The 25,527-nt window shown below is 44.9% G+C and overlaps 3 protein-coding genes and 2 long non-coding RNA genes across 6 annotated transcripts; 3 read left to right on the top strand and 2 right to left on the bottom strand.

The window, feature by feature from the left end:
- LOC120901280 (histone PARylation factor 1-like) lies at positions 1 to 1,733 on the top strand. The gene is given in 4 exon segments (XM_040309008.1): positions 1 to 897; positions 964 to 1,004; positions 1,007 to 1,458; positions 1,634 to 1,733. Coding segments are annotated over 4 exon segments (1,332 nt in total). The 5' UTR covers positions 1 to 115; the 3' UTR covers positions 1,691 to 1,733.
- Positions 1,734 to 2,165: 432 nt separating this feature from the next.
- On the top strand, positions 2,166 to 4,880 carry LOC120901281. Its single transcript, XR_005739288.1, has 2 exons — positions 2,166 to 2,344; positions 2,967 to 4,880. It is a non-coding gene; the product is annotated as an uncharacterized LOC120901281 (long non-coding RNA).
- Positions 4,881 to 14,215: 9,335 nt separating this feature from the next.
- Positions 14,216 to 18,221, top strand: LOC120903643 (uncharacterized protein K02A2.6-like). Its single transcript, XM_040313188.1, is given in 2 exon segments — positions 14,216 to 16,825; positions 16,827 to 18,221. Coding segments are annotated over 2 exon segments (2,532 nt in total). The 5' UTR covers positions 14,216 to 15,671; the 3' UTR covers positions 18,205 to 18,221.
- A 2,904-nt stretch (positions 18,222 to 21,125) lies between these two features.
- Positions 21,126 to 21,566, bottom strand: LOC120902595. The gene is made up of 2 exons (XR_005739436.1): positions 21,425 to 21,566; positions 21,126 to 21,364 (listed from the first exon to the last, which is right to left on the bottom strand). It is a non-coding gene; the product is annotated as an uncharacterized LOC120902595 (long non-coding RNA).
- A 1,852-nt stretch (positions 21,567 to 23,418) lies between these two features.
- LOC120902594 (guanine nucleotide-binding protein subunit beta-5) lies at positions 23,419 to 25,022 on the bottom strand. Of its 2 annotated transcripts, XM_040311451.1 has the most exons (5): positions 24,810 to 25,022; positions 24,485 to 24,740; positions 23,998 to 24,409; positions 23,671 to 23,934; positions 23,419 to 23,613 (listed from the first exon to the last, which is right to left on the bottom strand). In XM_040311451.1, the coding sequence occupies exons 1-5, from the start codon at positions 24,928 to 24,930 to the stop codon at positions 23,602 to 23,604; spliced, it is 1,065 nt and encodes a 354-aa protein (XP_040167385.1). In that variant the 5' UTR covers positions 24,931 to 25,022; the 3' UTR covers positions 23,419 to 23,601. The 2 variants fall into 2 exon arrangements, with proteins under 2 accessions (XP_040167385.1, XP_040167384.1); XM_040311450.1 differs by having other exon boundaries at positions 24,485 to 25,022.
- Positions 25,023 to 25,527: the final 505 nt, after the last annotated feature.

Below are 25,527 nucleotides of genomic sequence, written 5' to 3'. Positions count from 1 at the left end.
TCCTGAATTTGTAAGCCTTGATATTATACCAACTACCAGAAGTCGCATATAAACGTCATAAAATATCATCAAATTCATTCGTACGGGTTCAAGTAAGCGAAGCATCACAGTACAGATGAACAAACGCGATTGCAAATATGGCGCCGAATGTTATCAGCAGAATCCTGCGCATAAAGAAAAGTTTGCTCATCCTGTGAAATCAGTAGCCGAAAACAGTACAGTTCAAGCGATTACGTCTATCTCTGGTAACATGGAAATCAAGAAACGTTCAATGGAAACCCTTAATCAACAGCTGGAAGATATCAAACGTTATAAACGTCTCTCATCTCCAGAAAAAGATAATTGCTATTCAGAAGGGAAAGACTCTAGCTACGAATATCATGATTTAACTCGCCAGCGTTATGCTGTGCCAAAGGTGCCTATGAGCATTGGTATTTTGCGCGATATTTATGATTCCCAAATTGAATTTTCCCAACAAGCCGAATACAAGGAATTGTGCAATGAACCTAAAAAATTCATCAAACACAAATTTCTTGTCCTAATGCCACCGTGCTTCGAAGATCTGTGGCAGTTTTGCCAAGTACAAGCATTGAAAACTCAGATAAAACCGGAAGAAACATTTTTGCAGTTCGGACTTAAATTGGTTGGGCCATACGACGTTCTCGCAGGAAAGTTTGACCGCGCGAAAGTTCACGAACCTGGAGATTATTTGCGCCATTGGAGTTTTTTCTATGATCCACCTGAATTCCAAACGATAATCGTGCAACAAAACTCTGGTGTACATTACGGCTATTGGAGAGATAGTCCAGATAACACGGATGGTTTAGTGGCCTGGAACGATGTCAAAAAAGGCTGCGAGTTTCTAATTGTTGGTGAAAACATTTTTGATGCAATATTGTACGTAAATACATATTGAACAAAAACCTGTGTAACTTATAAATATGTATAATTTTACACTTTCAGGCATTTCTTGGGAAACTATGCATCTGTGACGCCATTCAACAAAAAAAAATTTCTGATATGAAAAAACTTATCAGCGATTGGGCTCAGTCGAAAGACATTGCTTTAAAATGCTGCGAGAAACAAAAGTCTCGCAAGGCACAGATAGTTAGCAAAACATTCCACAAGGTTGGTCTGGTGGTTCCTTACGATAGGAAGACCAACATAGGATATAGACCTCTGCTAGAAAGTGATGAAAAAATTCGAGCCATTATTTCCAAATTCGAAAATCTGAATCGTTTTGAAAATAACCTCGAATACCAAGAACTAATGAGAGAATTACAGCCTATAATAACCGCTGCAGATTTGGCAACAGACGAGTGTGATTTCGGAACGGTCCTTGAACTTGCGTTGGACTTCTTCTGCTCTGGTGTGAAAAGTCTACATGAGGTCATGAAGCCTCTTTTTTTTACCGGATATTCCATGGTTAATCGCCCTCAATACATCGCCATCATAAAGGTATACGAAAAACTATATATATATATATACTATATATATATATACTATATATAGTATATATATATACTATATATATATAACTATAATAATAGTATAATAATTATGATAATAACTACAATAATAATAACTATATCTGATTCTATCTTTTTTATAATTTTTTTTGTGTTTATTTCAGTCTCATTTAGATAACCGCAGAGAAGGTATTAATTTGGATTTGCTCGCGGGTAATTGAAATAAACTATTCAAATATTCCATGTTGAGCTCCCTTATTTTAATACGCAGAGAGGTACATGCGCGTTTACATTAATGACACATCAGCTTATATTTTATTACATTTCATTTCTTTTTCATTCGATTGACTAAACAAAGTTGCTTATAATCTATCTTAAACTATAATAACAAGAAATAGTGTTAGTAAAGTGAGGGAAAAAGAGGAAATGAATACGAAAAACAAAATACAGTGAACCCTCTCTTATTTGAGAGGCGATGGGACTGTCGAATAAAAGGGGTTTTCAAATTACAGAGGTGAAAAGTGAATGTAATGTCCATCCAAACAAGAAAAAGACGTAACATTTATTATGCAGCCTTAACTGTTGCTATAGGAAACTGTGCATACGATTGCCAATTTGAGCATAGATCATTCAATAACCATGGCAACACCATACACAAATAAGAGGGACACAGATTTCAGAGGTTTTCCAAATTAGAGGAACAAAAATGTACTGGAAATCAAGGGACTGTGCACAATGTTCAAATAAGAGAGGTTTTTCAAATTGGAGAGGTGTCAAATAAGAGAGGGTTCACTGTAAACAGATAAAGAAGAGGGTCAGCTTGAACTAGGCAGTGATCGGAGTCAGGCTCTAAATGACTCTGACGAAATGCAATAGTCAAACGAGTTACAGGGTTTACCTAGCCAATCCGGCATCGTCAAAGCGTTATCGGTCGCCGTAAATACTTTTTCAGGCGACGTAAACCCTCAATTGGGCACTGTCATTTCTATTCGGGCCTTGTGAAGTATGAATCGGGCATAGTACAGAATGAAAGCGTCCTACTCTTGAAGGTGTCAAATCGGTAGCTTCGGTGTGTTTGATCCATCAAGTTGTTTAAAAATACGTATTTTGCATGGTGTTTAACTTACAATGTATTATTTTAAAATGTTTACCTAATTTAATCACCAAACATATTATATTTTTTAAAAAATATAAAACCAAATTGCATTGTACGGATTTGAATTAAAAATTAAAAAAAAAGAATTTGAATATTTTTTTATGTGATAAAACTTAAAAATAGAGAATTTTCTTACCTATCAGTTCCACTACTAGCAAAAAAGTTTTGTTTTACAGTTAGAAAGCAACAAAATATAAAGTAGGCCCAATTCGTTCTGTACTTTGCTCGATTAATACTTCACAAGGCCCGAATAGAAAAGACAGTGCCCAATTGAGGGTTTACGACGCCCGAAACAGTATTTATGGCGACCGATAACGCTTAGACGATGCCGGATTGGCTAGGTAAACCCTGTAAAGGATTCGTTAAATCTTCGGATGCATTCTAGTAAAGGATCGTTCATACCGATTTGCGTACGTCGTCTGGGAAGGAATAATGGAGGCCGGAATAATACTCGCAACAAACGAAAAAAGGAACACATAAGTTGATAAAAGAAAAGGAGAGGGGGAACTTCGACTTCGTGGAGAAGGACAGAGGCAAAGAAAGAGGACTGAGCATGGCTTCTACGAGCTACAAGAGTCTCAAGCCCGAGGAAGTGGATTCGAACATGATAGCTCCCTCCTTATCAGGAAGGATAGACGATTTTCCGGAGAACGAAACGCGTAAACGCTTTTGCACCCGTTCAATTCTAAGCATGGCGGATTGAGAGGAACCAGACTGCAGTATAGAGCTTTTAGGCATAATGGGTCCGCAAAATCAGACCTGGTGCGACGGATAAGACACAGGGCATCATATACCTTGCTAATTAATTTGTTATGGTGCAAAGAAAATCAGACTTCCTCGTCCATCCACACACCTTCTCTGACGATACTCAAGGTAGGCTAACGTTGTTACATTTATTATCGAAACGAATAGGATTAGAAGTTCGACAGAAAGAAATTACGTTGCATTTTGGGATAGATACCCAAATAATCAAGATACCGAAAACGCCACCAATTTCATATACTAAAAATCCAGTTGCATCGAACAAAGCCAAAAAACTGTCAGTTTGGTGGGTTAAACCACACATCTACAGAAGCGGCCATTTCAATGTTTGTTAAAGTCAGTTTTTTTATGCACGGGTAATTCATTTACTCAACATGTATCACCCCAAAATGTGTTTAATTGTGCAAAGGAAGCTATAAAACTTGTGTGTTTAAGTTCATTTGTTGTGAAACATATTTGTGGATGCGTGTGTTTGTTTACTTGCAAATGGACTGTTTCATTTCGCTGGTCAGTGCACAGTTTATTTAGTAATAATATTGCCGAAGTTATGCTGTGATGTCAGTGAATGACTTAAAGTAATCGATGTGTTAAAATCATGTTCAGCATATTGATCCTAGCCCGCACTTGATCCATCTTTTTCTCATCAACATGTTTGGAAAAAGTGGGCCAAGCGTGGGCAAGGTCAATACATCTTATTAGAACTGACAGCTCCGATTGTTCTAAAATTTGGTGGGTTAACGGCTGAATCGACCACCTCTAACCCGCGTGGGTTTGAGGTGGCTTTACAGTGGGTTAGGCTTGTGGCAACGCTCATCGGATGCGATTTTATCGGACGAGATTTATATGGGATTTGACAGATAACGTCGGACGTGCGATTTCGTCGTCCGACGTTATCTGTCAAATCCCATTGTCGCCCGGCCTCCGTCGTGCACCGACCAGCCGCGAAGGTGACTGGTCCTGGCGATGCCGTCGGCTTCCGTGCGACAAATATATGCCCGCTGCTTTCCCGTGCTGTCGAAGCGGATGGACGAAGCGGACCCGCCGACCACGGTCTTGCACCAAGTGCCTCCCTCCCGCAGCGTCTTCACCGACAGAGATTCGCGCCTCACGGCTGCCTTCCAGCTAGTTGCCCCAAGCTTGCGGGGGCCTATGCGGACGGAAGGGGAATCCTGGGAATGTCGAACACCTTGGTCTGTTGACACGAGGGAACGAGCCCGGGTAGTTAAGGAGAGGATGGTGACCACGCCTTCTCGCCAAGTAGTGTCCAGTCAAGATTGCCTTGGGTAGGGTCTCGAAGGGAGTACAGGGCTTGTGTGGAACGGATCTACATACTTTCGGAATAGTCGGAAGTAATAATCTCTTGCACAAAATTTCTCCTTTTGCTACCAACTATTTTATTTTTCTTCCACTGGAGTCGTTTACAAGCAACATGCTGCTCTAGCGATTGCCTAGAGCATTTTCCGCGAAAATATAATTATATTTAGTAAATCCGTTTTTCCCGTATTTTATTTTTTTCCTGTTCTGGAACGTAAGACGAAAATAGTAATCGCTACGCGGAATCGAACCAGGGTTCCTATGCGCAAGTTCGCCAACTTGCGCTTGTTGCCGCGCAGCACTGATGCATGTGTTCCGCAAGGAAACAGTTTTGTCGGCTTAGTAGTAGTGGTACTACTAAGCTCCGCCTACGCTCACCGTAGCCTACGCATACGCTCACTGTGTTACTCACGTAGCCTACACATACGCTCACTGGTACTCACGTCGCGTGAGCGACATCCTTCCCCTCGTAATCCAATCGCTTGGATTACCACCTTGAATCGTCATCCTTAATGCTGATTTGTTGTCTCCTCCATTTTGTTTCGTTTCGTGATAAGGTATTGTGCCATACTAATTTTCCTTTTGGCTGGGTTTGTGATGAGCAAGTGTTACTTATCCTTCACGTCTACCACTGCTATTTTAACCACTGGTCTAGTTAAAACCCCCCATAAGGTATTCACCTCAACAGATCAGACCTGTCCATCCTTGGCAAGATGCACCTTATTCACTCGACCTTTTATCCAAGATCCTGGAGGAGCGTTGTCATCGGTCAGTACAACGACATCACCTTCATTCACTGGCACCACCTTATTGGTCCACTTATCCCTTTTTATGAGCGTAGGCAGATACTCCCCCTTCCACTTGTCCCAGAATAGCTTCGCGTTATGCTGGACTAGTTTGAACTGCTTGTGGTCGATGCTGGAGGTTGAGAGTGTCCTCGGCGGTATAGCGCTACCGCTTCGCCCTAAAAGGAAGTGAAAGGGTGTTAGTACTTCCTCCTCTTTGTTATCCACTGGTATATGAGTCAAGGGTCTTGAGTTTAATATAAACTCAATTTGCAGCAGCGTAGCGGTTAATCTTTCTGGCGACGGTTTGCGCAGCTTCCAGTCTTCCATCATCTGCCTCAGACCTTTTTTAATGGTCTGAATTTGCCTTTCCCATAGTCCGCCGAAGTGTGGTGCCGATGGAGGATTAAAGTGCCATTCTATCTGGAACTCACTGGCTGCTTCTCTTCCCATTCTATCGTTGATTTCCTTCGCTAGGTTGCGAAGTTCCTTTTCCGCACCAACGAAGTTAGTGCCATTGTCACTATACATGTTGTTGTGGGCAGCCGTGCCGACCCCTGGACTTGCCGTGGTAGTTGTGCTACCACTGGTCAATGTCCAGGGGACGACAGTGTGTCACGCACACTAAGCGCGGGCCGCTTAGTGTGTGTTGTGTGCTCGGACAAGCAGGTGTTGCGAGCAGCCAGTCGAGCAGGGCTCCCGGCAGGGCACGGTACGGCTGGCGCGCGGCCGAGTATTTTATTGTGTATTGTGCTTGTCACTATTATTTATTATGTGTACTGTTATATTAGTGTTTTAATAAAGTACCTGATGCAAGCCAAAGACACAACAGTGGCGACGAGGATGGGATCCTCTTGCGTGAGGAGGATCCCTAGAAGAACCCGCGGTCGCCATCGCGATCGAGCGCGTCGGTGGGAGCCGGCGCCATCGCGATGGCACGGGTCCCCTCGACAGTGGGACGCCGTTTGACAAGGACCGCTGACGCCGCCGTTAAGACCGTGGCCCCGGCTGTCGTCCCGCGATGGTGACAGAAGGGACAGCCGCACACACACACTCGGCGATGTTTGATTCGCCGGGCTGCAGGCCGAAGGTCGAAGCTTGATTGCCGGGCCATCTGCAGCGACTCTAGGTGTCGTCGGGCTGCAGCCCAAGGAGCGCCGGCAGTGTAAGGGGCGAATTGTGATTCTGCCTAGCTGCCGGGCCATCATTGGTGACGCGAGAGGTCACTGAGTTGCTGCCGCTGTGTTCGACGGTGAGGGGACGAGATGGCATGCCCCGCTGCAGCCGTCGTAAACCAGTGAGAGGGTGCGAGGTCCCATGCCGCCCCGCTGCAGCCATAGTGTTAACGGAGAGGGGGCGAGGTCCCATGCCGCCCCGCTGCTGCAGTAGTGTCAACGGAGAGGGGGCGAGGATCCATGCCGCCCCGCTGCTGCCGTTGTATTTGACGGAGAGGAGGGCGAGGTTTCATGCCGCCCCGCTGCTGCAGTAGTGTCAACGGAGAGGGGCGAGGATCCATGCCGCCCCGCTGCTGCCGTTGTATTTGACGGAGAGGAGGGCGAGGTTTCATGCCGCCCCGCTGTAGCAATAGTGTCGACGGAGAGGGGGCGAGGACCCATGCCGCCCCGCTGCTGCCGTTGTATTTGACGGAGAGGAGGGCGAGGTTTCATGCCGCCCCGCTGCAGCAATAGTGTCGACGGAGAAGGGGCGAGGGCCCATGCCGCCCCGCTGCTGCCGCTGTGTTCAACGGAGAGGGGGCGAGGTTCCATGCCGCCCCGCTGCTGCCGTTGTGTCAACGGAAAGGGGGTGAGGGTGTCACTATGGCCGGAGGGTGTCACCACACCGATATTCCCGCAATGGAATATGCGCGTGTCGGTTCGACCCCCTCCGGATAAGTAAAAGGGGGAGATGTTGTCTGCAGCCGTGCCGACCCCTGGACTTGCCGTGGTAGTTGTGCTACCACTGGTCAATGTCCAGGGGACGACAGTGTGTCACGCACACTGTCGTACGCACACTAAGCGCGGGCCGCAAAGCACTCTAGGTGTCCTTGTCCATTGCCCAAGTGAAGGCGCAGATTCTTTGTGCCCTTAAGGTAGCGTAGGACACGTTTTGCTTCGGTCCAATCCCGATCAGTCGGGTTTGAAACTTTCCTGCACGATAGAGATGTGCTAATGCATATGTCAGACCGAGTATTCACCGCTACATATAACAAACTTCCAACCAACGATCTGTACGAGGTATTGGTTTCCATAAGATTCTCCTCCTTTTGCTTTATGTACCCGGGATCTATTGGTACCTTTGACGGTTTAGCGTTCTCGTGTCCAAAGCGATCAACAATCTTTTCGATGTAGCTTTTCTGATTTAGGGTATAAATGCCGTTTACCTTTTCTACATGTATCCCGAGGAATTGTCGTATGTCTCCTAGGTTCGAGACCTTGAACTCCTTTTGAAGCGTGGTGCAAATGCTGCAATACTCCTCGTCCGTGTCGCAAATTACTAACATGTCGTCGACATAGATAAGTATGAAGCATCGCTTACCTGCGTTGTTACGGGTGTACAGGCATGAATCTGCTTCACCGGGTTTAAACCCCATTCTTCTGAACGTTCCGTCGATTTCCTTGTTCCATGCTTGTGCTGACTGTTTTAAACCGTACAGGCTTCTTTTCAATTTACAGACCAGATCGTCGTTTTCATGAAACCCTGGGGGTTGTTTCATGTACACTTCCTCTTTCAGGTCAGCATAAAGATATGCACATCTAATATCGAGGTGTTTGACGATCATGTTTGTGCGGTTTGCTACTGACAAAACTGTTCTTAGTGTTGTCTGTTTTGCCACGGGAGCGAACACCTCGTCGTAGTCTGTACCGTACTGTTGTGAGAAGCCTTGTGCTACTAGTCTCGCTTTGTATCGTACGACTTGGCCATTCTCATCGAGCTTCTTCTTGTACGTCCATTTACAGCCGACTATTTTCCTCCCAGGTGGTGGCTTTACCAACTCCAATGTTTCGTTTTCGTGAAGAGAATTGATCTCCTCCCCCATTGCAGATTGCCAAGCGCTCTTTTCTGGGCTTTGGATGGCCTCTGTGTAACTTCGAAGTTCTCCAATTTCGTCACTTGCGCAACCGGTGACTTCTATGTAGCGCTGCGGAGGTATCCCTCTGGTTGTACGAGTTGACCTTCTTGGCTCGTTTGTCGTGTTAGTCGATGATGAGCTATCATCGTCGCTGTTCACCGAATCGAAATGATCTGTATCTTCGCTCGTAGCGTACTCTTCGATGGGATCAATCGGATCAATAGGATCAATCGGACTGTTTCTTTTCAGTATTGATTCGTATACGATCTCTTCATGACTGTCTTCTTCATTGGTTGCTTTATTGTTCGTTTGTTCGGAGTAACTTTCAATAGATCTCGCGTCTCTACTGGTGATGATGTGTTGGGTCCCTTGGTCTAGGAATCTGTAAGCTTTGTGTTCGCCAGAGTATCCGACGAACGTTAGTTGTCTTGCAGTGGCACTAAGCTTCTTTCGTTTTTCCTTTGGTATGTGGACCCACGCCTTGCACCCGAAAATCTTTAGATGCCCAACCTCTGGTTTCACTCCATGCCAAATTTCATATGGTGTCAGCTTTGTGGATTTAGTAGGCAAAATATTTTGTAAGTAGACGGGAGTATTCGACGCCTCGGCCCAATAACGCTCGTGAAAGTTAGCATCGAAAAGCATACACCTGGTAAAACGCCCGAAGCTTTTGCCCAGAATACTCTCCTCCTTGATCCGAACGTATAATCTTCGGTTTCTGTCCAAACAGATTCTCTGCTAATGCCACGTAGTCTTCCAGCTTGTTTGGTACTTCGGATTTCTGTTTTAGGAAGTATAGCACGCAATACCTCGAGTAATCGTCTATAACCGTCATGAAATACCGGAAGCCGCTAGCTGAAGGAACTTCTACTGGACCGCAAATGTCCGTGTGAACTAGATCCATTGGAGCTTTTGTCGAAGATAACGATTCTTTAGGAAAAGGTGTGCGCGTTGTTTTGCTTTTCATACAACATTCGCATGGTTCATTTATGCCGCACTCGTTAACCCTTATTCCATTTACGAGGTTTTCTTTAATTAATTGGTTAATCGCGTACTTGTCTCGGTGACCAAACCGTCTATGCCAAACGTGGCTACAATCGTTGTTATGCCTGCTCTCATTGATCATGACTACCTCGTTAGGCTGTTTTAGTCGATACAATCCGTCGATCAAAGTGGCGAAGGCAATTGTATCCTTTCCGTTCGATATTCGACACCCATTTGCATCAAATGTGACAACGGCACGTTTCTTAACAAGCTGTGGCACCGACAACAAATTCATTGATACACTGGGAGTATACAGCGCTACGCTTAAGCTAACCTCTCTGGACTGATCGTTTTCATCGTAACATGTTACCGTTCCGCATCCCTGTCCCTCTACTGGTGCTCGTTTACCGTCGGCTAGTTTCACCCATTTAATATCGCTTTTATGGATCTCGCTGAAAAAACTACGGTCAGCAACAGCATGGCTTGATGCACCGGAATCAATCACCCATAGTTTAGAATTATCCGAAACCTGCCGCAAGCTGCAGCCAAGAGCAAACGATACGTTTTCACTTAACCTACTTTGTGGCTTACCTCGTGGCTTTGAGCTGCCTTCCGTTGACCCTTTCAGCTGCGGGCAGTTCGTCTTCTTGTGACCTGCTACGTTGCAATGGTAACAAACGAGAGGCTTCTTCTTCCCCCGTTTTTCGCTGTCGACTTTTAGAACAGCGTTCTGGCTCGAATCCTGATGTTTCTGCACTTCCTCCAGCAGCTTTCTCTTTACCAATTCGATCGTAAGGTCCGCATCAGCGCGGATCTCCAGGGCGGTGGTAAGAGTGTCGAACGAGCTCGGCAAGCTCCTCAGGATCATCGCGACCCGGAGGTTTTCGGCCAAATCCTGTCCTGCATTCGCCAGCTGCTCGAACAGCTCCTCCATCGTAAAAAGGTGCTCCCCCATATCATTGCCTTCCTCGAACCGCTTGTCACATACGCGCTTCAACAGCGACACTTTTGAGGTTAGTGTTGACTTTCTGTGATGATTCTGCAGCGACAGCCACGCTTCTCGTACTGTAGTGGAGTTCCGGATCAGCCCGTGTTGATTATCATCAATCAGCAGCCCGATGGTCGCACGGGTCTTGGCCACACCAGCATCCCATATCGCTTGGTCTTCGTTTGCGGGCTTTACTCCCGGCTCAACGTGGTGCCAAAGTTCTTCACGTACAAGCAGTAACTCAATCTTGAAACGCCAACTGCTGTAGTTGTTGTTGTTGAGCTTCGCCATGCTGAACCGATTACCGTCCATCTTTCGCTCGCACGATTTATCAAAACCTTTTCTCTATTCCGATGTTGCCTCTTATGGCCCTGGGCCCATAACCTGTTAGAGATTTGCAGTGCCGTGGAGAAATTAGGAATAGGTAGAAGCACGTGTGGTTCGGTTGAAGTAATGATGAAGAAGGAAGTTTATTTGACACAAAGTGGTCGGAGTTCATATAGCAGAGGTGTGTAGTTCGGACAAGGGTAATTCAGATATTGAGGTGTGACAGCTAACTGTCCTGCGTTGCACACAGGGTGGTCCGCCTGGCCATTCGTAGCAGGGTGATAAGGTGCACCCATCTTATGCACCACGCCATTCATTTTAAGAAATTGTTGGAACAGCGTAGAAGTAAATTGTACGCCATGATCGCTTACCAGTACTGATGGAATTCCGAATGTGCTAAACAACTCGCGACACATGTTTACGGTTTGTTCTGCCGTTATTGATTTGCAAACTTTTACCAACGGCCATTTGCTGTAAGCATCGACGAAGATGAAAAAATATAAGTCCTTATATGGACCGGCGAAATCAACGTGTACTCGTTGAAATGGAGCACTTGGTGTCTCCCAACAATGTAACTTTTTTTAGCTGGTTCCGCTCGAATCAATTGGCATTCAGTACAGTTTGCTACCATTCGTTCTATATCCTGGTCCATTCCCGGCCACCAACAGAAACCTCTTGCAGGCGATTTAGTTCGAGTAGTTCCAAAATGTGCTGAATGTAATTCGTCCAACACTTTTCTGCGTAAGGTTTCTGGCACATAGACTCGGATACCCCGTAGCAAACATCCTTTTTGAATGGTAAATTCTTGCTGATCAACTCCAAAACGATCTTTCGCTTCTACTACCCGGCCATGTTTGATTCCTTGAATCAGTTTTTGAACCTGTTGATCTTTAGCAACCGCTTGCTCTAATTCAACAGCTGTCAACGGTAACGTTTCAATTTGGCTTAGCTCAATCGAATCAGATTCTTCAATCTCGTTATCCCGATCAGTAATATGTAACGGAATGCGTGACATGGCATCGGCGTTTGCATGCTCGGTAGACTTCCTAAATCGGATCTTGTAATCGAAACTCTGCAAGTACGTAGCGTAATGTTGCATCCGTAATGCAGACATCACCGGCAACCCTTTGTGCTTTCCAAATATTTTCGATGTAGCTTGGTTGTCCGTAAGTAAAGTGAATGTGCGCCAGTAAAGGTATTGGAAAAAATTCCTAACACCAAAAACGATGGCACAGGCCTCCTTGTCAACTTGCATGTATTTCTGCTGTACTTGATTTAATGTTTTTGAAGCAAACTGTATGGGACGCTCGGAACCATCGGGGTAAATGTGACTCAGTACTGCCGTAGGGAGAAGCATCAGTGGCCAGTAGCAGCGGTAGCTCCGTAGAGTAGTGTACTAAGCAATTATCTGACTGCATTTGTTCCTTTACCTTCTTGAAGGAATCTTCACATTGTTTATTCCATTGAAATGGCACGTCGGTTTTGAGTAGATTGTTCAATCGATAAAGTATGGTACTTAGATTCTGAAAGAATCTACCGTAATAATTTACTAACCCGACAAACGAGCGTACCTCGTCCTTGTTTCGTGGATTCGGCATTTCTTGTATGGCGTCGACTTTTTTCAGAATTTTATGTATGCCCTTCGCATCAATTACGTAGCCACAGTACTCTATTTGATCAACGAAGAATTCGCATTTTGCTTTGTTGACGCGTATTTCCCGTTCATTGAGTCGACGTAGCACTTCTTCGAGTCTAAAAAGGTGTATTTCATCGGTTTCCCCTGTGATTTTGATGTCATCTAGAAAGACACTGACTCCTTCAATACCTTGTAAAATTGATTCGATTTGTCTTTCCCAGATTGCCGGAGCTGATGCAATGCCATACATCAATCTATTAGGTCGATACAGACCATGATGTGTAGATAATGTCAGTATTTCCCAATCTTCCGGTGCCACTTCCAGCTGTAAATATGCATGTATCAGATCAATCTTACTAAATTTCTTTCCTCTTGTAAGTGATGCAAAAAGTTCATCTACTGACGGTAGGGGGTGTCTGTCTAAAACCAGATTCGGATTAACGGTCTGTTTATAATCGCCACAAATTCTCACCCGATTCTGTGATTTCTTTATCGGTAGGATTGGTGTTGCCCAATCACTTGAATCTATCTTTACCAGTACACCTTCCTGAACCAACTTGTCCAATTCATTTTCTACCACTTTTATCATGCTAAATGGCAGTTTCCGTGCTTTGATGAAAACTGATCGTGCATTTTCCTTTAGTCGCAAGTTAGCCTGCACATTGGAAATGCGACCGATTGAAGCTTCAAAAATTTTTGGATATCGCTCAAGCAATGCGTTGCAATCTGCGACACTGCACATAGAATCCGATTCAATCTTGTTAACCGATTTCGAATCCGCCACAACCTTGTTCCAGTCTAGTGGTATTTCTGACAACCATTCACGGACTACCAAGGGATGTTTCGTAGTTTTCGCTACATACAGCGGTAGCTTTAATGTATGTCTTGCTAACTGTACTTCTACGTCGAGTATGCCACATACGTCGATCGGAGTGTTACAATAGCTTACAAGGTTGGTTGTGCACGCACGTAGCTGTGCGTCAGGAAAAAGCCTTTTTTGATCTTCTTCACTAATGATCGTAACTGGTGAACCTGTATCTATTTCGAATTTAATTGTCTTTTTGTTCACCTTCATATTTAATCACAGTTTCTTGCAATGTGAAGATGAACCAACTGTACATCAATCTCGTATGTTTGTGTTTTCTATTGTTGCGTCATTGCCTTGCTGTTCCAAGTAATTTGTTTGAGCAGCCGCCCTGCCTGTCGAATGTGCTTCATTTTTCTTCTTTTTAAGACACACTTTCGCCAAGTGTCCCTTTGTTTTACAAAACGAACAAATTATGTTTTTGTACTTACATGCATTTGCCAAATGTGATTTGTCTCCGCAACGGTAGCAATTAGATTTCTCCGTACTCGTGCTGGGTTTGTCCGCACCCTTATTTGGCTTCCAACCTTTACCTTTAGACTGGTAAACCGCATGCATTTCTTGTTTCGCTGAGCAACCTTCGATCTCGGTTCTACCTTTCCGGGACAATTCCATGCTGACTGCAATGTCCCGAGCCTCCTGCAACGTCAACGTTCGCTTCTCTAGAAGTCGATCGCGAATGTCTCCTCTTTTTATCCCGAAAACCAGCTGGTTACGCAACGCCTTCTCTAAGTAATCACCGAAGTTACAAGATGCGGCAAACCTGCGTAGCGCTACCAAATATTCATCTACCGACTCATCAGCTGTAACTGCATCCTTGTCACCCTGGCGGCGACTGTTAAATTTGTAGTTTTCTGCAATTTCTAAGGGTTGCGGGCTGAAATAATCTTTCAGCGTATCCACATTTTGCTGGAAGGTACAATCACGAGGTGCAGCCGGGGCAACCTTGTCGCAAATGACGTCGTAAGTTTCGGTTCCCATGTAATGTAGCAAGTTGTTCTTCTTATCCCGCTCTTCGGTCACTCTGTAGATGTCGAAGGCAGTTTCCAGTCGATCCATCCACCGCATCCATTTTGATTTGCGTTTGTCAAATGGATCCATAGCAAAAATTCGGTGGTGGAACTGTACCAGCAGCGGCAGCTGCGTTCGGTATAATTGAAGAACTCGTAGATGGCACGTTGCCCGCGTTACTTGCTTGATCAACCATGCTCGTCGCCAAAACTGTTGTATCTTTGTAATTAATAAACAGTTATTTGTCGTAGTTCACTGTATTATTTATTTCTGCTTCGTGATTGCTTCCTTGCTCGTAGGCTTCCCTTTTAGTTCTCCCTGACAGTTCTTCTTACGGAACCCTCCTTTTATCCCAAGGTTTCCACACTGTAAGGTAAATGTTGGGTGCGTACGTGCAGGGTACTCACGCGCCCTCTCTGCGAGATGTTTTCTCTCGTCGGTTGATGGACACGAGTGTCCTAGCGAGAGATTCGTCCCGATCCGCGATCCCGATTGTTACTCGTTACACGATCGGGATGCGAGCGGCAGTCGGGATACAGCTAGCAACGAATGTGGTGCGGTGTCATTTCAAGGCGGAAATAAATTAAGTTTATTTATTGTAGTTTATCTAATTTACGTTGTGTCGTAAACACTTATTCGGCCACATATCACACGGCAACGTAAAAGTGGCGACGAGAACAATTTACTTGAACGTGTGTTCAGTTTAACGTGTGCAAGTGTATCAAACATAGGACTACCGTGTCGCAAGCGTCGTAGGATGGAGCAAGCCGACGCAAACCAGATGGATATTTTTGCGGACGTTGACCCGCGTCGATTATCGCAAAATCGTGCCAGCGTACCAGGCGTGTCTTTGCCAAATTTCGCGCATCGAGAAGGAGCATCAGTAGTACCGCCAATGATAATCCAGCCGCCATCGCAGCCTACGTCGACGCCATCGCTAAACAATGCGTCACCAGCCATCATTAGCAGCGCGGATAGTGCAACGATGCTGCAAATGATGAATTTGCTTCAACAGCAAATGACACAGCAGCAGCAGCTGCTTAAAGATTTTCTTGACGCGCGCATTGCCGAGCCAATGTGCCCCACCCACCACCTTGCAGCCTGAACAAATAATTGATACTCTGTCTCACCACATTTCAGAGTTTCAATACAACAAGGAGACTGGTATAACCTTCAAAAGCTGGTTTTCACGCTATCTCGACCTGTTCCAGAAGGACGCGGCAAGGATCGACGACGCAGCCAAAGTGCGATTGTTGCTGCGCAAACTGGGACCATCCGAGCACGATCGCTACTTAAGCTTCATCATGCCGAGCCGCCCGCCGGATTTTTCACTCGAGGAGACTGTGGAAAAACTTACATGCCTGTTCGACACCCAAGAATCGCTGCTGAGCAAGCGGTTCAAATGCTTGCAGATCATGAAGACGCGGACCGAGGATCATCTCAGCTATGCGTGTCGAATTAACAAGGCGTGTGTCGAGTTCGAGCTGAAGAAGTTGAACGAGGAAGAGTTCAAGTGTTTGCTGTACGTGTGCGGGTTGAAAGACGAGATCGACGCAGACATCAGGACGCGACTGCTAGCCCGCATTGAGGATAAGGCCTGCGTGACCTTGCAACAGATTTCTTCAGAGTGCCATCGGTTAATCAACCTGAAAAAGGATAGCGCAATGATCGAGGCACCGGTACCAGAGCGTGTTCTAGCAGTAAACACAAAAATGCATCGCGCACCACGTCAGTTCCAACCCAAGCGCGACAATCCTACTACCCCCTGTTGGTCGTGCGGAGGGCTGCATTGGAGCCGCGATTGCCCGTACAAGCAACACCGATGCACAACATGTTCCCAGACGGGCCACAAAGAAGGTTATTGCAACACCATAAGATCCCGTAAGCCCGGCAAACGCCCCTGGAAGCAGCGTAAAACACAATTAAGGATGGTGACAGTGAACGTCCAGAGTGTACAGCAACGGCGCAGATTCGTGTCACTTACGATGAATGGTACACCGGTTCGTATGCAGTTGGACACGGCTTCCGACATTACTGTGATAGATCATACAACGTGGAAGCTCATTGGCAGTCCCCAGTTAGCAGCACCATCCGTAATCGCTAGAACCACCTCAGGTGCTAACCTATCCCTGGAAGGAGAGTTTCCGTGCACTGTCGAAGTGAATGGACAGGCAAAGCAAACCGTGATTCGCGTCTCGAAATCGCGTTTGTTACTTTTAGGTGCTGATGTTATCGACGCGTTTGCTCTATGGTCGGTTCCGATGGATAGTTTTTGCTGCCACGTTACAGGTACGTCTACCACGCCGAAGCAATGGCAAGAACGGTTCCCAACAGTCTTTCAAGGAATAGGCCTATGTAAAAAGGCAGGGGTTACCTTGACGCTGAAAGACAACTGCCGTCCAGTCTTTCGTCCAAAAAGACCCGTTGCATACGCTATGCAAGAGCCTGTAAATCTAGAGTTCACCTGTAAAGTTTTCTGAATGGGCAGCACCGGTAGTAGTGGTTAAGAAGGCAAACGGGAAAATTCGCCTATGTGGCGATTATTCCACTGGGTTGAACGAAGCGCTAAGACCACATGATTACCCGTTACCACTCCCAGAGGACATATTTTCAAGGCTGTCCAACTGTACCATGTTCAGCAAAATCGACTTAACGGACGCATTTCTCCAAGTCGAAATCGATCCTCAATACAAACCGCTACTTACCATAAATACGCATAGAGGCTTGTACCACTACAACCGCCTACCGCCCGGCATCAAAGTTGCTCCTGCTGCCTTCCAGCAACTTATGGATACAATGCTCGCAGGGCTTAAGGGCGTATCAGGATATCTTGACGATATCATCGTAGGAGGAAGTAGCGAACACGAGCATGACACAAATTTGGCAGAAGTATTACACAGGCTTCAAGAATATGGATTTACGATACGAGCCGATAAATGTGCTTTTAAACAGCAGAAAATCACGTACCTTGGACACGTGATCGATAGCCACGGGTTACGACCAGATCCGTCAAAAATCGAGCTTATAAAGAAGCTCCCTGAACCGAAAGACATATCCGGTGTGAGATCACTTCTGAGAGCAATTAACTATTACGGGAAGTTCATCCCGAATATGAGGAAGCTGCGATATCCGTTAGACAATTTGCTTAAGGCAAATAATTCATTCTGCTGGACGCCAGAATGCAAAAAGTCGTTCGCAACGTTCAAGTCTCTCCTATCGTCCGACCTACTTCTAACGCACTATGATCCACGGCAGAAGATAATCGTTTCTGCAGACGCTTCGTCCATCGGCCTTGGCGCAACGATTAGCCACGTGTATCCTGGAGGTGCAATGTGCGTAATTCAACGTGCTTCCAACAACAGTGAAGCAGAGCGTCATTACAGCCAAATCGATCGCGAAGGCTTGGCTATCATCTTCGCTGTTAAAAAGTTTCATAAAATGATCTTCGGCAGGCGTTTTGTTCTTCAAACGGACCATCGACCTCTTCTTCATATTTTCGGCTCGAAGAAGGGTATCCCGACCGTCACCGCAAACCGTTTGCAGCGTTTCGCACTCACTCTTCTAGCGTATGATTTCAGCATAGAGTATGTACGCACCGATGACTTCGGAAACGCTGACTTGCTTTCGCGCCTGATCAACACACAAGCCAAACCTGAAGGGATCCTCACTCCGCTGCAGCATTATACCGAACAAGGCGAGGGGACATTCCGCTTTGGACCGTCGTCACACGGCATCACCGCCGCCCGTTGCAGCGTCATCGGACACACACTGGTGCAGCATCGTCATCGGGGCACCACAGCCGCCCTTCTGCACCAGCATCATCGCGGAGCCCGATAAGGCACAGTGCTGAGGCATTTTGGCTGCCCCCTGTTGACCTTCATCGCCGGCGCTCCAGCTGCACAGGTGCGTCTCGACGGCGACACCACTGTCGCCCCTGTGCAGCACCATCACATGTGTCCCGAGTGCACAATCGTCGTGCGCGGCATCACGGTCGCCCGCTGTGCACTCGCATCGTCATCATCATCACCATCATCCTGCGCACCCTGCACAGCAGTTCACCGGCAGCGACATCACGGTCGCCCCTGTGCAGCGGTACTGGATGAGCGGTCCAAGCGCGCGCGGCACCACGGCCGCCCCCTGCTCAGCCCCACATCGACGCCCCAACGGCAACAGCAACCGGAGAGCTGCATCTTCAGCATCATCGGTGTCCGGAGCAACAACAACAACAACAACACCAACAGCAACACCAACAACAACAACAGCAACGCCAACAACAACATCGCAGCGGCTGCACCGGAACGAGCGAACGCAGCACATCGGCTGCCCCCTGTTGCAGCCCGCAACGCTCATCCCGTTTGAGCGTATGGCATGGAGGCCGGTCTGCACTCTCCCCCGTTTTACACAGCGCCACTTGAGCCGTACGCTTGCCACGCCGGTTTTAATTACATTAAAACCGCTGCGTCGGCTTAAGCCGTACCGGCCTAATTAAAACGGGGAGATGTTGTGGATAGACCGCTGCCTCATCCTGAGGGCTCGCCGTTGACAGCAGGGCTGTCATCCGGTGACGTCCTCAGTGAGGATCGCGGCGCGAGAAGGATCAGTCGTCCTCTCCCCGCATTGCGTGTGTGTGTATGCGTTGTTATTTATATACGTGTTTATTGTATTACATATACCAAAGAATAGTTGTAAATACATATTCTGTTTGTGCCGTACACACCCCGTCTCATGTTTGTTTTGTGCGGACACAACAGTAAACATATACCTTGCCCGTGAACTGTCACATTCTTGTCCCCGTTGTACATAACAGCATCCTCATCCAAAGCGCAGGGCGGGGAGGGGGATCGCGGCATGATAGAGTGAACGGTCACTTTCCCCGCGCTGGGTGTATGCGTGCGTGTGTCGAGACCCGAAAACTCGAGACAGATTTCGGCACATATAAAAACAAATATTTTATTGCCAATATACATTGCTACATGATGCTTAGAAGGTCGTTGAAGCGTCAAACATGTTCAAATAAAAAAAATATTAAATCAGTGTTAGACGTTCTCGTACGCTTGTTTGAAATTGGCTTCTTCACCCTCGATTGGCAGGGGCATCGATTGGTCTCATCAGCAGCGGCACGAAATAAAATAAACCATCAATACACCGATAACACTTTGAATCCCAATCCAGCTTCTCCCACAGCGTCTCAAGGCCACACACAAATTAATAAATGCTAACACCCACCAATAACAACAATACACAACCGCAATGCACATATGAGTATCAACGCATACACCGCAACAGCCAATCAGCTAGCGGCGGATGGCACGGGCAGAAGCACAAGTAAGGCAAGGCAAGGTGATAGAGGGAGAAGAAGCGGACGAAAAACTGGGCGCCAATATTTTTAAATTTTTTGACCGTTTTTTTGCTCCGCCAAAATAAATAGTTCGTCCATTTCGCCAACAGATGGCGCTAACCCTGCGCAGGCCTGCGCACGAATCGCTGAAGTCCCGCGCGGGAGACCAGCCAAAATCTGCGCTGGCCAGCGCAGGCTTTGGTACATTTTGTGGTATGGCAAACAAGCATGCCCATCACTAAGCCATGATGACAAACAGGGATGACAAGTCCGGATGGGATGGCGACACGGAATGATAATCCGGTGCGAGGTGCACCATCCCTATTGTACGGCAAACAGGATACGACAGGATGAGTTGGTACGGTGACATCAAGCGAAGCGGAGTAAAGCAGAATACCACACATTTCATGCGCAGGAAACTGCTCGAATTTGCGCTGCGGGCATCCAACAGCACAGAGAGAATGAGAAAGCTCTCCAAACGAGGAAGCTCCCACTGGTTGGATATTCCACAAATAGATGGCGTCAGCCGGTCTCGTAGTACAGTCGTCAACTCGTACGACTTAATAACATGCCTGTCATGGGTTCAATCCCCAAATGGACCGTGCCGCCATACGTAGGACTGACTATCGTGCTATGGGGGGAAATCTATTAGTCACTGAAAGCCAAGCCCACAAGTGGTACAGGCAGGCCTTGACCGACAACGGTTGTTGAGCCAAAGAAGAAGAAGAAGAAGAAGATGGCGTCATCAGTATTTTGCTATTTTTAGAATGCATGAGTCGTTTCCCAAGTGCCACAAATCCACTAAACGACCACTAAACGGCTTCTAAATGACTCAAGTTTTCTACCTAAACGGAATATAGAAACTTCGTTTAGCAGACGGCAAACGACTCATGCATTCTAAAAATAGCGAAAAAGCTGGTGGCGCTCTCTGTTGGTGGGATACCCCAACCAGTTGAGCTTCATCGCTTGGAGGAGAGCTTTCTCATTTCCTCTGTACTGTTGTATGGTTTCGCATTGAAGTTATGCATCGCTAGAACTAGAACGGCGATACGATTGTTTAAATACTAAACTCCAACGGAAACCACAAGCACTGAAGCAAGTGAGATTTGAGTAATGGTCGTTGGTGTTGATACCCACGTATCTGACCACATGACCATTCATATATATTTTTGCTTAGAAAGTTATAAGGCTATATCCCAAGTAGCACAATCCTGTTAAGAAACCGTTAAAAGTATGCCTAAAAGTATTACTATTAGCTTTCCATACAGCAGTAATTTCAGGGCTTAAAACACTGCGTAACACTTTCCTGGCTTCGTCAATGCTTCGTTAAAAATTTAAATTTTGCCGGTATTTTTAACGAAAAATGTCAAACTCAACGGACAAATCGACAGAGATGGCTGTATTGCTCTGTCTCATTCTACATGTATTTTATAGATCTTCGTTAAGTTACAACAGAAGGTGTTAATATTTCATGGAATAAATGCATAAATTCACCACAAATACTTTTATTCGACATTTCATCGTTTTGTCACTGCATATTGTCACTGTATCACATAAGTTTCTTTCATTCCATGGGTTTCTTCCATTATATCAGCATGGAGGTCAGCTGCAGCAGTCGACGAAAAACATGATGTCCAAACGCTATCCAAATCAAATATGCTGCGGAATATAAAACTTATGTAGCTCATGTAAAGATATTGGTAATATCGATACACTGACCTGTTATAAAATCATGATGACACACAAATTAAACAATAGCTGATAGAAATAGTCGCAGACGCTTGGTTTTGTTGCCATCTACACACAAGCTACACACACGAAGCTTGACGAACTTTTTGACATAAGAAATGGAGGCGCCATGTACGCGACCATATACAGTATGTCTCAAAAGTTATCGTCATCAAGAGCATATTATTTTGCCCAAGAAAATATACATTTTTTTTGAAAAATTTTCTCATTTGCAAATATTGCATACCCTTTATCAAACTCTTCACATGTATTATTTGAAAATTTTAAATTTTTTTTTATTTTTAAATTCTTTTTTTATTATCACCGCAGATTCAAATAGAGGAATAAAAGAAAACACATAGTTTTCAAACAGTTAATAAAAAAAATAGTTTGGTGTAAAAATAAATACGCATTATTACATAAATAAGAATGAAAAATGATTTTCCAAATATTTAATAAATTGGAAATGGTGTAGATAAAATTTGAAAAACACTGTGTGTTATATTAACCTGAATCGAAAAAAAACGAGTGTAACGGAATACGTCGTTATGATGTAACGCTGGGAAATGTCATATTCTCTTAAGAAACTCTATTTGATTATTAAAGGCTTTAAAAAACTGTTAATAATCAAATAGAGTTTCTTTAGGCTACTTGGGATAGGTCATAATAAGAAGAAACTTGTCGAAACACATTGCAAGAAAAGGATAGCAATATAATGATGACTTGTAATACGCCATCTATCGATCAAACCAATGAAGCTGTGGAGCTTTCATTTTTTTTCTATGGATATTCAATTTTCAAGTCGTTTAAGCTTAATCTGTGGCGCTTGGGTTGCCGTCTGCTAAACGAAGTCTTTCTATATTCCGTTTAGGATGAGAGCTTGAGTCGTTTAGAACCCGTTTAGTGGTCTTTTAGTGGATTTGGGGTACTTGGGTTGAACCTTTTGAAATAGTTTTTAACATTCGATCGATCGGGAAATTATTTGGCATTTTACAATAGATTGATGTGTCAAATCAGTACAATTTACTCAAAGAACTGTGAAATTTAGAAAACCACGTATCTCTAAATCCTCGTATACAGGGTTTCCCAAGATTTATTGGTCAGTTCTCATGATTTTTTGGTGCGTTCCCACGATTTTTTGATCATCCCATAGATATTTGGTTCGTTCCCATAATTTATTGTTGACGTCCGATTCGATATCAATACAAATAAACCAAAAAAATATTGGAATCAATAACCAATACCACCAAAACCAAGAATCAAAAATACATCGTGAGAAACCCTGTAACGGCCAAGCTACACGTACCGGACGATGCCATAAAACGTAGGACCGCAGACAAGAGATTTGCGTCGGGCCGGGCCATGTCGGATCACAGCGTGCCGATTATGTTTGGGATTTGACAGTTGGCTTTAACGGATTTATGGCATCGTCTGATGTCGTCCGGTACGTGTAGCTTGGCCGTAAGAGGTACCGCGTATCTCGGGGACCACCTGTATTTTGCGGCCGTTTAGCCCGCGTACACATGACTTCCACAGACCTGCACACGCCCGAATGCAGAACTGAGTGCATACGATTCTATCTTCACCACTAACATGAGAGGGACAGTGCTTATACCACGAACGTACACGAAAGGTATGCATGCTTCACCCATCCGGATCTAAAGGTGCAAACAATGCAAATGAGACACAGTAAAGATTTCTCACGGCTACACATGTCCTCTAGATGCGTTGTCTATGCGTCTCGCTCGGTATCACAGCGGCATACGGCAGGTAAGCAGTACAACTTCAACTACCTGACACGCATACATGGTTATCGAACACAATTATTCGATTCGGCACGGCAAATTTCGGGAGAACGCCGGAACAAAAGGGCGCAGACTTTTTCAAGAGTATGTACGGCTTCGGCTGTTTTGGACTTCACGTCTGGGCGCTCGCTTTCGGTTCCCGTTAACGGTGTATCTCGAGAACCGCCTGTAACTCTGCTATTTGGGTTGCAGTAACATCAATTTTTAATATTTATTGTTATGATATCAAATAGATGTATCATTACAAGTAGTTTAGACTAAAATAATCTCAGATGTGGCATACTACGATACGATCAGAACCACTTTTGTAATAATAATAGTACCAATACTGCAGGAAATACAGGAAACCGTAGAGATGTATGTTTAAGCCCAGATCTGAAATAAAAGAATCAATGTTAGATGGATTCTTAACATTGAAAGTTTATATTTTACCCTTAGCGTATAGTCCCAACTTCCGGTGGATAGTGCTGTACCATCCGGAGATACTTGAAGACAAGATACTTTGTTTTCATGGCCGTATAGAAGACATACACGTTGTGCCTTAAGGGTATCCCACACGTTTACTGTATAATCATTATAACCGGCGAATAGCAGACGTCCACTCACGGAAAAATCAACACAATTAACTCCAAATATAATGCTATCTTTACAGAAAACAGCAACTTCCTTGTCGGCTCTCATATCAAATAAGCGACACTGTAACAATAAGAAATAATTTAATTACTGCCTGGTCATGTACGATATTTATCATAACTTTACCGTACTATCATCAGAACCAGTGCTTATTGCATCTCCACTAGGATGAAATTTCACGCTGTTTATATCTGACTGGTGCCCTTCAAAGGACTGCACCACATGACCAGATCGCATATCCCATATAAAAGCCATCTTATCACAGCTTCCAGATACAAATGTATTACCTGTTTCATTAGGAGCTAAATCGATTGACATAACATCTCCTGTATGGCCATGGAAACTTTGCAACAGCTGACCTGATTCTACATCCCACAGGGCACATGTAGAGTCACCGCTACCAGTTAAAATTTGCTGATCAGAATTAGGGAAAATACAACAGGACATGTAGCTTGTGTGTGTTCCCACTGTTTTCTTCCTTGATGAAATGTCCTCTTCAAGAGTTATAGGGTAAACTGTTACCTTATTATCTAGTCCACTAGAAATTGGGATTCGAAATAAGATTACATAGCATAGAGAAATTCGACTTCTGTTTTTTTTTCTTTTAACCTACCCACAAGCAACAAGGTTTCCGGAAGGGGCATAAGAACATCCCATTATCCATGTCGTTGGCATAGTAACAGCATGTTCTTTGTTAGTCGTAAATGCATCCCAAATGATCAATTTGCCATCTTGGGATGAAGATACTATGTGTCGCTTGTCCGGGGACCAGTTAGAACAAAGTACTTTTGCCTGATGGCCTTTCAGAACGCGACGGGGTTTAATGTTCAAATAGCTGATCATTTCCAGACGTTCCGCCAGAGACGACACTGAAATAAATGTAAAACAGAAATTTATAGAAATATTTGTCTGGTTATCGATTACTATTATCATAATACAAGTAACATCGTTCAACTTTTGACGTTCTTCTTCCAGTTTCGACTTCAAGCATTCAGCTTCCTTGATAAGTGCAGATACTTTATCAGAATGTTGTAAACTGGTAAGCACTTCAGCCATCATGCACGGGACTGTTTCTATGTTTTATGAATAGAAGTAATTTTCCTAATGCGTGAACTCGAGATTGCTTTTTTCATGCAATGACAACGAATGACAATTACCATCTAAGTCACCGCTCGAATAGACATACAGCGACAACGTCGCGCGCGACAAACAGTAGCTCAATTTTGCAAACAGAGCCACTCGTCGCGCGCGATAATTTTGCTTCATCCGAAATAATCGAATTATCTAGTTTTTTTACAAACCAGATTAATGGTAAACGCAAAAAATTAGATTTCAATACATTTTAACCTATTTTTGGGTGTTTTCAAATATAAAACAGGTTGGTTGACTGAGTCAAAAGAGCTTCTTTGATCTACACAGAGTAAAATTTTGAGCTATTTTTCGTCGCGCGCGACTTTTTCGCTCTATGTCTATTTGAACGGTCAATTATCAAAGCTCTTTCACCGTTCAAATAGACATAGAGCGACAAACCGCGCGCCACAACTTCTAGCGCGACAAAAAGTAGTTCAATTTTGCAAACAGAGCTATTTGTCTAGTGCGACATTTCTGCTTGGTCCGAAACAATCAAATTATCTAGTTTGTTTATGAGCCATACCC

This window comes from Anopheles arabiensis, chromosome 3 (assembly GCF_016920715.1).
Source record: "Anopheles arabiensis isolate DONGOLA chromosome 3, AaraD3, whole genome shotgun sequence".
Classification (NCBI taxonomy): Eukaryota; Metazoa; Arthropoda; class Insecta; order Diptera; family Culicidae; genus Anopheles; species Anopheles arabiensis.
This window is presented reverse-complemented; position numbering and strand designations above follow the sequence as displayed.

Bases quoted from the DNA above. Each gene is read 5' to 3' on its own strand.
- LOC120902594 (XM_040311450.1), bottom strand. From the start codon at position 24,930: ATGATGGCTGAAGTGCTTACCAGTTTACAACATTCTGATAAAGTATCT. The intron at 24,410-24,484 runs GTAGGTTAAAAG...CCCAATTTCTAG, and splicing joins GGAAACCTTGTTGCTTGTGG to TGGACTAGATAATAAGGTAA. The intron at 23,935-23,997 runs GTAAAGTTATGA...TTATTGTTACAG, and splicing joins CTGGTTCTGATGATAGTACG to TGTCGCTTATTTGATATGAG.